This window comes from Ambystoma mexicanum, chromosome 5p (assembly GCF_040938575.1).
Source record: "Ambystoma mexicanum isolate Mex_15411 chromosome 5p, UKY_AmexF1_1, whole genome shotgun sequence".
NCBI lineage: Eukaryota > Metazoa > Chordata > Amphibia > Caudata > Ambystomatidae > Ambystoma > Ambystoma mexicanum.
In genome coordinates this window covers 933,452,200-933,467,380 of record NC_090930.1, presented here as the reverse complement: position 1 = coordinate 933,467,380, position 15,181 = coordinate 933,452,200, and the positions used below count along the sequence as shown (strand labels likewise).

Below are 15,181 nucleotides of genomic sequence, written 5' to 3'. Positions count from 1 at the left end.
TGCGTCTAGCACCCACTCTAACATCTTATTTGTGACATGCTACCCTTGCAGTGCTGTTATGCTGGGTGACTTCGTTATTTGTTGGCATTGTTTTCTGTCTGCTGCACGATGATACGCTATGCTACGTTCACTATGCTGGGCTCTGCTTTGAAATTATTTGCTCTGTTGGGTTTGGCATGCTCCGCTGTGTTATGTTATGCTACACCCTATCACGTTTAAGCTGCAGAAACGTGTGCAATGTTGGTATTTTAGGGTCAATGTGTTTTGTTCCCAAATGCATCTTTGTCAGAAAACGTTAACTGGAAATTGTACTTGGTATGCACACCTTCCCTTTGCTTTCACGTGGGTACCCCACGCACACCCTTGTTTAGACTTCCACTTCTTCTCTCACAGTATCGTAAGTTAACTCTGATCCATCCTTGTGTTTTCCTTCTTTAATTCTCCCTTACCAATTGCAATTGTGTAAAAGCACATACAGGTTTTGGTTTTTTGAAAGGAGCTTTTTTCTTGTTTATTTTTTTAGCCCTTATTTTATTTTTGGGAATATGATGGCAGTTCTGTTATGTTAGCTGGTCTGCTTGTGTGGCATGAGGTTATATCAGGTCATTTTTTATTATGTTGCTTCGCCTTAATGTCAAATGCTAATGGCTGTGAAGCAGCCATGAAGTGGCAGGTATCACTCCCCAAAACACACACATATATAAATTATACTGGCGAGTAACACTCATGTAATTAAAAGAGCTGATTTGCCCTACGTATACCTGCCAATGTTGCTTTTATTGAACCAAAACCCCATTCTGCATTCATTTTATTAATAAGATATGTCAACTGCAACCCAGATTGTCGAGGATAGATAAGGCTGGATTATGCCTCCTACACCACTAACACCATCCCATTGAAGCTCCTAAAAGGTCTCAAGAACTCCCAGGAATCTGTGTGTGGGTTAGGGAGTATATGGATACTTGCTTGTCTGCTCCTGTGTGCGCGCTTTCAATACACCCAGGCTCACAACAAAACCCTGCTGTTGTGGAATGCTTAAGAGCCTGACCGCCCATGAGCCAAAGACATGCTCACAGCATGACAATATGTAACACAAAGGGGTGCTGGATTGTCACTGCATACAGAATAAGAGCCACCTGGCCCTTGTCTTCCTGCCTACCCTATAAGAGGCAGCAAAACCTCTGCCTATCACAAAGTCTAACAAACATATCTGCATAGGGAGCTCAGAATTTATTTCCTCATGATAGATGGGTCCATATTACGATACTTTGATAGCCCACTCTCAAGAAAAGGACCACACTGCCTCACAATGAGCTGAAATAAAGTGTGGCATAGCATGACCTGGAAAAAACTCTTAATATTAACCTGTTGGCGTCAAGCTGGCAGGCTCCTTTAATATTACCAATATTAGTTTCACCATTCCATTTCCCTTACCTTCTGTTACCAACACAACATTAACTGTCCTGCACAGTCTATTCCAGGCTACAACACTCTTGGCTCAAAGCTTAGCCGTTCCAACATCAACATTCTGGAGTGTGACCTTGGTTACAATGTATAGGGGTGCCCAGGCAAGAAAGGCACCACACTTCCTGGATGGCCCGAACCTACTCTCAGGGCCTGTACATATCCAACATTATATTGTTTAATAGCTAACAATTCCCCAAACATTCCTTGGAGTCAAGCCAATAATCACAACACTTTAGAACATACCCCCTCCTCTCTTTTGCTCAACAATGATCCACTAACAGGACTGGCATGCACCCAGGTTATCACAAAACACCCTTCCCACACTGCATCCGTCCTTCCCTTTATTGCAGCATTTATTTCCTGCTTTCCCATCCTCTTATCATTCCATTGCTCATTTTCATTCCAACAGGAGACTATGGTCTGAATAGCCTGGCAGGGGCACAGTATACCACTCCATCGACAAACTTAAGTGCTCTTAAACTACTACAGTGGCACTTTGGCACAGTATAAAAGCATATTAACATAACACAACATGACATGGAAGTAGCAGCAATCTTTGGGTCACATAGACCATGATAAAAAAAAGCACCATACATGGAAAACCAATAAATACAGAAACCTTAAGCAATATAAAAAAAATAGCCCTCATGATAAAATACTCACAGTTAAAATTTGGTTCGATGTTGTTTCTGGCCTCGAGGCTGGCAACGGTGATTTGGAATATAATGTTAAGAAGTAGGAATGAAAAGCTGGAGAAACATATGGCTTTTAATAACCGTCCTGTATGTCCTGAAAGAAAGGAAGAGCAAAAACAATTTGTAAGTACACATTAAGCTCCGCAATATGTTAATTACATGTCCAAGACAGGCAATTTAAGTATAAAAAAAGCTGGCAAATTACTATGGGCATTTGCATGAAACCTTGCTTTACAAATGTTCCTTTATTTTACCTGTGTGGCTGCACCGTTGAATGAAAAGCACATCAGCACAGTTTTCCCAAATCATTAACCGCCCTGTTCACATGCACATCAAGGAGGCATTTGATTATTTTGAAAGGATTGGTGGTTTATTTGGAAAGCTCTTTGAGTGCATTTGGTTTCCTAGTTAAAGATGTTGATCATAGAACTCACAGTAATGTAGAGGCATGAAAGAATGGCATAACACAGTCTCACTGTGGGTGCATATCATTTGATCACTATGCAACTGCACTTTGACGCATCACGTCAGATGTGCCAATCCGGCATGGAATTTGTAAGAGATAAGTCCACTTTTGAGTCCCCTGCACTCTTTTTTTTATAATGCGCTCACTATTTTTCCACATTGAGTTCCATCCAGTTTTCACTAGGGATGTGACTCTTTTTTGTGACCCTTTGGAGACCCTGATGGCCCTCAATGGTGGGGGCTTTGACCACAGTGCCACTCAGTCTCTCTGCGTCAGTTTCATGATGCAGATGCGTGTACTGGTTCTGGTTGGTGGCAGTGGAGCTTAGCTAATAGGGAGCCTTTTCTTCCTGGTGGACTCCACATTGGAGTCTACTCTGTTGTGAAATCCAGTATCCAGGCAACTGTACTTTGTTGCTCTTGAGTGTGATTGTGTGATGGGGAATAGCCATGAAGATCGTTTCTCTGACGTGCGTTCAGGCTTGGAGATCACTAAGGAAGGTGTGGTGGGTTGCAAGGTGTGTATATCTGGGGCTCATCTGGAATGCACATTCCCTTATTTTGTTCGCGTGAAGGCCTGCCAAAATGTTTTTTGTGGTGGCCAGCACCCGTTGGCTGACCCCCAGAGTTCGAATACTTCATTTGCATGCAGTTGGTGGTTAAAAGCAGAAACTTTGCCAACTGCTTTGATTTGATCCTGAAGCATCCAGAGAGATGACTAACCCAAGGACAATCACAGCAGCATTTTCTGCAATCTCAGAGATCGTAGGCAAAGGTGCACCCTGGCCATGACCAGAAAGAGCCATGTCCAGTGCTGCTTTTTCTTGATATACTGGGCACAGCAGGATCATTTTTCAGGAGGGATGTTTGTGACTCTGCAACTCTTATGGCTCACCTGTGCTGCCTGACCACTGAAACCAACACTGCATCTTCCTGATGTCCCAGCATGTCTGTTGCCTCTGCTGAACTCTTTTTCCTTTGACTTGTGTGCGTAGCTGGGCCCTGGTAATTATCTCCCATTTTGGAGAAATACGGTGAATTTTCTGTGAACTATGACCTGTGACCTCTGGGTATGGCCACTATTGCTGCATGATCCCTCGCATTCCGATTCACCTGCACACTCCAGGGGGTCTCTCTGGCCTTAGCTATGTCTCTCGGATTTAGTCCTCTGTGCTTGGAGTCTTCTATTGCTGACCCTGCCAATTCGGCTGTCAAAAGTGACTATCCCTGCTGCTGTTACACAGGCTCAATTCTGCAGACTCCTCACTGGAACAACTCTGTCTTGAGTGCTTCATTTGGATCGCCTTATGGGTGTCACTGACTCACCATTGGGTGATTTCTATGTTCTTCTATGACTATAGGCCACTCATGCAGAGTTAGCCCATAATGAACCAAACTGTGACCTTCCCTACTCACTGCTGCATTCACCCATATTTGTGATTGGTGAATTTAACTCTTGATCTGGATTTTCTTTTGGACCCAAACTGCTCTCAGTGACCTGTGTTCACACGTCCTGCTCACCTCCATAAGTTAATATTGGTGTATTGATTCGTGTCCATAGACTTGCCACTGGCACTATGTTGTATACTGGGATATCGGGTAACGGTAACACAGGTTTGCCAGTAACCCGCAAACCCGTAATGAGGTTCAAAGAGACCAATAAAATAAAGGAATTGCTGCCATTTTGGGCCACTATTTGCACCCCTTTCCACACCCTCACTGTGCTGTCAAATTGCAGGTCTTGACCTGCTGCCGTCCAACAAAAGGGTATCAGAATAGACAACCTCTGACTTCAAAAAATTCTTCGATGAGTCCCAGCATCCTCCTTTTGACCCTTTGACCCCTCCTTTGTGCCTCTCTTCCCACGTTCAGTCCTTATAGCAGCCCATTGTGCTTCACTCTGTCCCCACACTGACGTGCACTTTCTACCCCTCGCCACCAAATGCTTGTTTTCTTATGTTTCCAATACATCTTCTCTCTGATGCACAATCGCCCTCCTCTTCTTCATGCTCTTTCCAACGAACACACGTCCTTCTCTCACGCAATGTCTTACACACACCCTCGATCTCATGCACCATTTCACAAGCACATTGAAACTCTCACACACGGTTACCCCTGATCTCACACACCATCTCACAAGCAGCCACCATCTCAAGCATCCCTTCGACAGCCACCTTATATCACACACGATCTCACAGGCATCCGCTATCTCAGACACCCTCTCACGAGCACCCCATATCTCAAATACCCTGTGTTATGCACCCACATCTCACACACCGTATCATAGGCTCCTATGACATGCTATGCAATTTGATATTTTTATAACGCCCACTGACATTGGTATCACACACCCCATCACAGTTACCCTTGACATCCCGCTCCCACTAGCACCCTCAAACCTTCTCAAATACACAGCAACACACAGACACAAACACAGATACCAATGATCTCAAACCCTCTCATAGGATCTCTCTGTCTCTCAAAGTATATCACACTTTCTCAAATTCTCACACCTTCTCAGAAGCCACCTTGACGACTTGCACCGTCTAACTGGAATGCCCCAACTCAAGCATCCCACTATTCTCACCCTTGAAGGCACACCCTATCTCCCTTGCCCCAAATCACCCTCCCGTGCTTCCCCCTGTTTTATAGCCCTGTGATTGCACATTAACCCATACATGCCTTTTGAGTTGCCTCATATTTGCACAGCAACAAGCTGCATATCATGCCGATGAGCCTATAAGCAATTTGCAAATGTATCCCAAAGGTTCATGCACACAGAGTATACACTGGTGTATGGGTTAATCACTTTTTGGTAAATATGTGTAGAAGAGAAAGAGTTGTGAGCGGCTCAACCATGACTAATCTGTGTTTTCATGTAGAGGTTCAGAACTGTTGGGGGTCTGAGATGGGGCTGGCATTAAGGAGCCTAGCATGCAGCGCACAACTGAAATGCTTATTTTGTTATATATGTAGGTTCAATATTTGAGAGAAACGCCACTCATTTCAAAACCCTTTTTCAAATTTCACGGGTCACGGTGGACCAGTAACCATGCTAGTTGGTAAAGGCAATATTTATTTATTTAAAATTCAAGAAAATCATACACTTTTTAATATATAGGGCAGCAATCACCAGTGTGGTGACAATAACAATAGGACTGTAGGCAATGTACTTAAATTAACCCTTTAGCAACACCGATAGAAAATACCAGAGAATAGAGACACTTTAGAATTTTTAGAAAGATAGCACTCAAGTTAGGATTTCCCCCTGCAATAGTCCTCAACCCACAAGTAATCAATTCTAAATAGATAAAAGGAACCAGTAGGTCATCAGGAATGAGGAATAAGAAACAAAATTCAAACCCAACCTTCCCTCTCCAAACAAGAGAGAAAAGCGGATTTGAAACCCTTGCAATGTTAAAATGACACTCAGAAATGGATGAATAAAACAATGAATGTGTGCAGAAATCCTTAAATAAGTACACATCTCTACAGGAACAACACTGGAAAGTTACAAGCAATCATAAGCAATAGATTGAGCAAAAGCATACAATTCAAAAATGAATGGAAAGTTTAAAACAATTGATAGTAAAAATAACACGTGTAAAACTTTGCAAAAATGCTCATTCCTGCTCGAAATTAACCAAACAGTTTTTGATAAAAATGTGTGAAATTCATTGAGTGCGGTTTTTAGGTTTAGGTGTAGCTATAGATCTTAGGTACAATCAGGAGGTGAAATGAAGTCTCTAGCTACTAAACTGAGAGAGATATGCAATGTAGAATAAGAGGCATTTTTAGAAAAATCGGGTAGTGAAAACAGAAAAGAAATTCAGTTTGGACAAAACAGTTTTACTCTATACTACGGCATTCAGGCTAGAATACCAAAGAGGGACACTGTAAGCTCCAGTGCTGATTCATGAGTTCAACCCTGTTCCCCAGCGCCCGCCCTGGCGGAACCAGTCCGATCACTCGAAATAGGATTGATAGTTTAGGATTTAAATTACAAGAATTACTAAATAGATAGTGCTTGCACTAGAAATCAATGACAGGGTTGCAATAAGGATTCTGACAATGTTACAAGTTATTAAGGTAATGATAGGATGGTTTAGAGATTGGGATAGGGCAAGGCAAGGCAAGGTAGGCTAAGGTTTTCTGTGTTTCCTATGGATACTCACAGTCCATTTTTAGTTTGGAATTTGGACAGTCAGCACTCTGGATCACCACATGGATCTGGTCTAACACAGGACAGTCGGAAAATATCAGCGGGCATGGACTGGATACTGGGTTGCACTTCTGGTTACCGGATACTACACATCAGCTGAATGGCACGTTTGCATTTAGTGAGCAGCAAGACAGGATAAATTCAGGATGCTTTCCCAAAACACCACAGCTTCCCTTTGGTTATTGGGATAATTAGAAATTGAGGCCTAGCTGAAGCAGGATCAGCAAAGTTTGGCCTTTTGGTTGGGATCTGGATTCTAGATGAATAATTGCAAGAAGACAGGAACAGACAGGACACCGGGCAAGAAATCAGGAATCAGTGTGTTGAGTTTGTTGTCAGGGACCCTTTATGTAGAGCATAGTGACATCATTGACTATATTCATGGACTGGCTTAGCTAAGCACGCCTTTAAACAACTGGATTGGGCAATCAATGTTAGCAACCTCCCCTGGGCGGTAGCCAGTTTAGGAGGTTGTATTTTTATGAGGTAAAAAGACTTCCCACAGACCTTTTTGCCAAAAATCTGTCATATCAGTATTTAAGCATTTGTACAATGGTAGCCCCTTAATAAATTGCATAATCGGGTCACGTATTGTATTTAAAGTACAGCCATCCAATCCTGCAATCTGTGAGACCTTATTTTGGGTGGTTACTACTTTTTCATAATTTTAGGCATGAAAAGTTTGGCCTAAAATTCCATAATATTATCCATTTGTGGGTACTGTCATGAGGGATGTATCTACAAAAATGTATGTTTGCAACATTTATACTTTTCTTTAAATCCACAATATTTCACCATTTCTGTCCAGAGTGTGTTAAGACATTCTACCAAGTTTCAAAATAAAGCACACATGATCAATTTTAAACTAGGAAGTTTTCACAAGTTTTCAAAGTTTGCTGCAGAGATAGAAGTCTTTAAAGTTTCTTAATGAATAATATTTAAAAGAAAATGGCAGCTGACACCAACTGGCATTTCCTTCAAAGCAGGATGGGCAGTTTCAGGTTGATTGTAGATTTTATTACCCTTTCACACTTCCAACTTCCTTGCCCTGGGAGCTTCATTGGCCGTGGATAATTATCAGGGAGTTGCCAGGAGCTGCTGAGAGAGAGAGCCCTCCTCCAAGCAGAAAACCTGTTTTTCAACTTGCAACTCCAGCACCCTGGTTTTAAAAATCCTTCATTTATGTACTTAAATCCAGAATTAAAACAAGCCTATTGCATTGAATAATCCATGTTATATAGTCTCAACAGCAACAAACCTCTCCCATTCTAGTTAATGCATACTTTCATTCAGTAATTTACTTTTTAAACAGACCATTTTTTTTCTGTAGTTTTGCAAAGGCACGTTTTTTTACACGTGGTGCAGCCAACATTTCTTTCTTTAATTCAACTTTTCATCTCCAGCAGATTCACACACTGCCATGCAGCTATAGTTATTCTCTTGAATGCTGGAGTTGTTCTGCAGCATGGATACATTGAAACAGGCATTGCACAGCTATTTAGAGTATTTCTCTGACAGCTGAGTTTTAGATACTTTTGCAAAAGGAATGAACAAGTGTCCTGAGTTAAAAGAAAACAAAGCACCTGGTTGATTTTTGTTCAGAGTTGGTTTGACAGGGCTTGTCAATTCAGAATTAGGCCCGGTTTGGCTGAGCACAAGGACTCCTCGTGGGCCTGGTAGGGTTCATTAATCACAGTGGCTTCAAAATTAATGGATGGAATTAGCGTCACGCAGCACTTGAATTTTGGGGTTTTCAGCAAGGCAATGTTGCCTCTTTCACTAAATTCCATGTTAAATGTTGCAGAGCACACTGGCACATTCCTGCATTGTGTACTCTCCCCCCCCGCCTGAAATGTGTGTGGCAGGGTGGTGCAGCCATTTTTCTGGTGGTTGTAAAAATGCAATTTTGAGATCCTGGCGCGCACAGGAGTCAGCGCAGCCATTTTGCTTTTTCTTGCACCAATGCAGCAGAGTGACTTGTGGAAATGCGTTGAGTGGGTCAATATATCCCACATTGGTTTGACGCCAGTTCATGTACTAAGACTTCTGACTATTCAGCTCAGAGATAGGGATACACATGACCACTCCTTCAGCTGAGGTGGGCCACGAAGACTGCCATCACTTAAGTGAATACTCGGGGTGAGGCATTACACGCAGGAGCCCAGGGACAGGTGATAAGGGCAGGGCCAGGTGATGCAGGGGCAGTCGAGGCAAAATGTTGCCACGGACGGGTAAAAAGCACAGACAATATTTAACCCTTCGGTCGATATCATCCAGGCTCCAAGCCGGCGCAGGGTCTGCCATGGTTCAGGTGGCGGCCTCTCCTCCACAGCCCGGGAGTGTCCTGGGGGTCCTACTCCAGGACTGATTTAGCAATCCTCCGGGGACAGGGGCTCCTTGATCCGTCACTGCAGAGTGCTGCATGGCATAGCCCCTGCTCCCTCCATGGCCCCATGGTTGGGGCGGACAGCAGGTGAACTGCACTGTATCTGGGGTGTCTGAGCTCACCTGCTCCGTGTCCAAATCATCATCATCCTGGCATTTTGCATACCCTGCCACGAAGGAACAATGAAGCCAGGACGTGAAATGTGCATGATAGGCTAGGCAGGTAGCGTAGTTCAGCATCACATCAGCACGCAGCAAAACGTGGCTGCCACCATGGAGGAGAACTCAAAGAGTTCCCATGCAGCGGACATTTGGATGGAGAAACACAGGTACGAGAGGAATTAGCCATAGTGATTAGCATGGCTATGGGCAGCTAATGGGTGGGCTCATAACCAAACAACACCTAATAAACTGTGTGCTCTGCCACAAATGTCATTCGTCAGTGCCCCTCGTCTTATGCCATTCCTCACTATGTATACTCAAATGTGTATTTGAATACATTAGTTTGGGCTTTAGTGGTGTTGCAAACGACACCTAATAGCCCAAACTAAAAATCAGTGAATGTTGCATTGTAATCAGTAATAGTGATGCGAGAGTAATGTATGCCAATTGACTGCATGGATCATCAAGTATGGAGTGGAATGAACAAAAATTGGTGTTGAGATTCAAGATTGGGGCAATGGTTGGATGATCATAATAGGAGCTGAGTAGAGAAAAGGTGTGCAAGACACTTTGGAAAAGAACAGGTCTTCCAGCATTCAGGGAGTGCAGGTGATAGACCTGTAGAAGCAGCCCAGGCTTGTAAGGCAGTATTCATTGTTTCATACATGGTGTCCCAGAATGATCCCGATGAGCTGTGCTCGGTCCCAAATTCACAATGCTCACAACATTCAGGAGGTAAATGCATCTTTAATGGATATTGCAGAGGGGTGCTGCATCGTCGCTGGCTTGTAATAAGATGAATTGGTGTCATCCTTCAGAATGGTGGACACAAACCCACAATTCAGTGTGCTAAGTTAATCCTATGATATTGGATCACATATGAAAAGTAGCACCTTGGTTTTGAAAACATATCCAAAACATATCCTTCCAAAACGTGTAACTCCTCCATAGACATGCATTTGGTAGATGTATCCTTTGGTTTTGCACACACATGGCATTCTTAAGGAATAAGCCCCGAGCAAGGGCGGGATTACCACTTAGGTAATGCCGCAGGGCCCATAGTTTAAGGCCCAAGCAAAGCTATATTTAGTCCCTTCTTCCTTTCCATGATGGCCTTTCCCGAATTGGGGGTGGACGCGCTGAGGACAGAAGTGTTCCCAGCGCGTCTGCTCCCGAAATGGACCAAAAATAAGGTAAGTGGGGTTGGGAGTGTGGGGAAGGAATTGTTTGGTTTGGAAGGTGTGTGCGGGGAGGCAAACCACTTACCTCGATCCCCGGCAGGGGAAGATGGCAGTCTCCAGCCATGTGGTGGCTCGGAGTGAGGATTACCCCATTACAGGTCTCCTCATTGGCTGAGTGGTTGCCACACACCACCCCAGGGACAGAAAGGAAAGGAACATTGTGAGAGGGATTCCTGGTCGGGTAAAGCCCCCGGCGAGGGCCAATCAGATTGCATGTTACAATCTAATTGTCTCTCGCAGGGTATTAATTAATTATATTTTACAGCATTTGTAAACATATATTTAAGTGAAAGCCACCTTTTAAATGGCTTCACTGATTTGATTGTTGGTGTAGTTAGGTTATCATACCTTACCGTTATCCACACTGAGTAAAGTGGGCATGATGATGTTGCGCAGTGTGGAACGGCTATTCCATTGTCCACCATTTCCTGACCTGAAATAAACTCTTGCAATCCCAATTGTAAGATGTGTTTTGGCACAAAGACGTGAACTGTCATAACACTAGAAAGTAATTTCATTAGTTTGCTTTTTGTTTGATAAACTACCCCTTGCCAGTGATTCTTTCTTGATTTTATTTTCAGCTACCTGACAATTTTGAGAAAGCCAAGATTCTGGAATGGGGAAAAGAACCAAAGAATGTGAAAACATGAAACATGAAGATATCAGTGATTTTCTTTTTTTTTAATGGCAATGTATCAATACCACACATCAGAGTGCAAAGATAAAACTTGAAGAGCATGTATTTAGTTCTCTGTTGAAGAGTGCTTCACTATGTCCTGCACACTATTGTGCCTGCACATTCTTCTCTACTGGATCCGAGAGGGGAAAACATACCTACAGAATCACATGGCAATCTCATTCCTTTTGCTGATGTAATGTGCAGTTAAAGTGCTTCAATAGAAGTGTGGGTGAAATGTTACTTCATACACGTGAAAATGACAAATACAGGGAACTTTGTATTTGGGTGTGAGTAAATACATTTAAAAAAACAAGAATTATATAGGATATTCAGGTAGTTTGTTAGTAGAAATTTCAATCACTTAAAAGTGTGTAAAAGGGCCTTTTTGATAACATTAAAAAAGCATTTGTAGCAGTTGAAATGTAGTGTGTTGGGTTAACGCTGACTTTACCTTCTTGTGGATGGCGGAAAAACAGCTGAAGTTTTGTCGTAGGTTCATAACATTAAGGACCAGGTTCCAAAATACCAACTGTTGTGCCCTTAGTTCATACGTCCAAGGGGTAAACTTGACAGTCAGTATTGCTAACTTTGTGTTCCACCCTTTGCAGTGGGCCATGCATGCAAGTTTGTACTTTCAATTAGTCTGTTGGTTAGGCATGGACCTAAATGTCCCAGAATGCACAGTGCTCAGGCACGCATCTTGGATGTGGTTTCTCATAAGTGGACACCATGAATGCGTGTTGCTAAGGCACACATCTCCTTTTTATATCTGGTCCTGTCGCAGAGGACACACACTACATGCATCTCGTCAGCAGCCAGGGACGCGCAATGCTGCAGCCTCGTAGCCAAGGATACGCAATTCGCTATAGGCCGAGCAAGGGGTACCCTTGTAGTGGGACTGCAGAAGGTTCATCATGCTTTTGGGAGTGTGCAGAGGCCAGAGACTCTAGAATACCCTGGGTTAAGTAGCATGTGTGCATTGCAGTCACACTGGCGATACATTGCCAACTTTTCCATATACGCTGCTAATTGGAGTGGAGGAAGGATTCCGCTGAAAGAGTTAAAGTCATATCATACCGATATTGCAAAAATAACACAGGTGTCATTGGAAGCCTTCAAAGTGAACTCGTGTGATGGAGTATAGTGCAACAATAGAGGTTATCAGAACACTACATACAGGGCCCGATTCATGGAATATTTGCCCCTTACAAAGTGAATTTGCACTGCTAAAAAGTGGCTTTGCACTGCCGACACAGTATCTAACTATTAAAGCTATACATGCTCAAATGATTATCTAAGTATGTAGGTGCCAGAGATGATTTGAACTTGAGCAGGTCTCTTGTGCAGGTGCTACACCAGTGGCTTACAATGCCCCTAACTGATCAGAAATGCACATGTGTTAAAAGTCAAAGATTCATGGAGGTGTGTGTTGAAAGCCTGCGTCACTAATGAAGGTCAGTAATAACGGATGTGTTGGCGAGTAAGTGATTGAAAGTCTGTGTGTTTTGGGACTAAATCACGATTAATCAAAATGGAGAGCCAGACCTGAAGCACCAGAGGATACGCCACATGTTGTCGTATGCAATAGCAATTTAGGGCCTAAAATTTAAGAAACGTATTATCGTCTTTGAAGCAAAACTACTGTGGAGATTATTTCACCTCCCTCAATGTGTAAGCAATGAATACTTATACCTAGAATTTAACTTAAAGGGCATTTGGAATGTGCATACTGCCCAATGTGTATTGCTATTCGAGCGATTACTAACAGTGCACATAGATACCATTGTTGTCCCCTGTTTGAAAGCATGTTTAGTTCTGGCTGACAATATATCCATAGGCACTTTTGGTGTTCTAAAGAGTACACATAAGAAATGGTTACATGAGGGAAGTAATACATTTCTATCTCGCGATGTAAAACATTGGTTGAAGAGCAATTTACTTGAGGTGCATTCGTGAAAAACATGCTTCATGTTGGGAGTAGGACACCTACTAGAGACTATTGTAATGAAAGAATGTCTAGAACATCGCCTCCGATTTATGTCAATGCTTATCCAAGTCTGTGTATCTTTTGTACTTATCTTTTAATCAAATTTAATGCGACAGTGGTTCTATCACCAAAGTGCAGGAATAATCATCTATATTATCCACACACATTCTGTCGCTTATGTGGAAATTTGGTTACTGAAACAGTGTTTCATTTGATTATAGAATGTGAATGCCAAGATTTACTGCACTTGAAGCTTTTTAAAGCATATAACAATGCGACTATTATGAATGAAATATCTCCTTTCTGATTGTATTTTATGCAAGGAAATGATCAAAATTTGATATATTTTATTGTTTGATTTTATATGCATATTGTTGAAATTTTTAAGTGTCTCATATAAGTTTGGATTCTTATTTTGGTGGTTTTTATATGTGAACTGTGTCATTTTTGTATATATACTGTATGTTATGTGTTATACAAAGCCTTGCTGCTATATGTATATCTAATAAATTAAATTGATATGCCACATCGTCCATCCCCTAACTCATCTCTTGCTCTATCCTTTACTCTTTTGTAATCCCCATTTCCACATCCCTATCCAACACTCTATCTTATCCCTAATTTCTCTTTTGGGCCACTCACAGTCCTGAGCAATCATGGCACATGGTGCACCCAGGAGAGGGGAAGTTGGATAATTCTACTGAAACTTAACATGTACTGATGGGGCAGGTCTGAGCAAATGCAGCCATTGAACCCAAAATGGGAGCCAAAATTAGAGGGACAGAGGAGAAGTAGTGAACAGAGAGCAGAGCCCGGAAGAAATATATAGAGAGAATTATAGATGGTTAGCTATCAATTACAGGGCTATAGTCCAACAAAGGGTTCCAAGTGACATCTGGCTGACGACTGGAGTGAAATTCAAGTAGACTGGCGTGTCACTCAGAACCCTCAGCTGGAGCACACAACATAGTTACACATCTATACGTTTGTGCTCCGTATGGTGTGCGTGTGTCCGTCTTCCTGCCCCTCAGCTGCCCCTCAGCTGCCCCCATGGGAAAACATTATGGTGGGATTAGGGGAGGCATGAGGGAGCTGTATAAAACATCAAAATAGATACCAACTTCCATCTCACCTCCTAATACAGCAACCCAAAAATATGACAAACATCAAGACCGGGCAGAAACAAATCCATATACCCCTATTGCGCTGTCGCAGCATTTGATTAAGAAATTCCTTACATCACTTCCAGGACATCACATTAGGAGAGGGTGTGATTCTGAAAGGGAATTAGTTGCTAATGGTTCCATATTAAAATAATACACAACATGGAAAAGGACACCGGCTGTCAGGAGCTCTAGGGAGAATGTAAACGAGGAAAACAAACTAAAAATGTCAGCTGAGAAGCAAGGGCAAGAGAATGAAAAGACTGCAGTGACAATGGGTTGAGGGGGGAGATGCAAAACAGAGCAAAATGAAAGCACCAAAATCAGTTTGTTTTGTTTAACAGCAACATATTAATGATGCTGAGTTATTGCATTAACGACGTTATAGATAGAAATGTACATGGGCAAGGGACACAATGCTTGTTTTGACTTCCTAGTTTGTGAAACTTCCTTTCATTCCTCATTCTTGCCAGGACACTAACATAACAGGCGTATTGGTAAACCGCACGTTCACCCCCGAAGGGGCATCTTGGCACTAATAACAGATGTTTATTGTTACCCAACTCAACGGTACTCATTTTATTGACCTCAGAAGGATGAAGGGCTGAGTAGGCCTGCCAGGATTTGAAACTATGACCATGAGGTCAAACACTGCCCCTGCAGTGGATGCATTAGTACACTGAACCACAGACCCGGCACTCGAAATATACCTCCC

The 15,181-nt window shown here is 42.6% G+C and overlaps 1 protein-coding gene across 8 annotated transcripts in view; it reads right to left on the bottom strand.

Annotated features, from left to right (window-relative positions):
- The window catches only part of PIEZO2 (piezo type mechanosensitive ion channel component 2), a 1,512,892-nt gene that overhangs the window by 1,000,873 nt on the left and 496,838 nt on the right, over positions 1–15,181 (bottom strand). For all 8 annotated transcript variants that reach the window (XM_069613375.1, XM_069613368.1, XM_069613370.1 and 5 more), the window contains exon 3: positions 2,131–2,256. In XM_069613375.1, the coding sequence (XP_069469476.1) occupies positions 2,131–2,256 (126 nt within the window). The remainder of the gene's footprint in view (positions 1–2,130; positions 2,257–15,181) is intronic.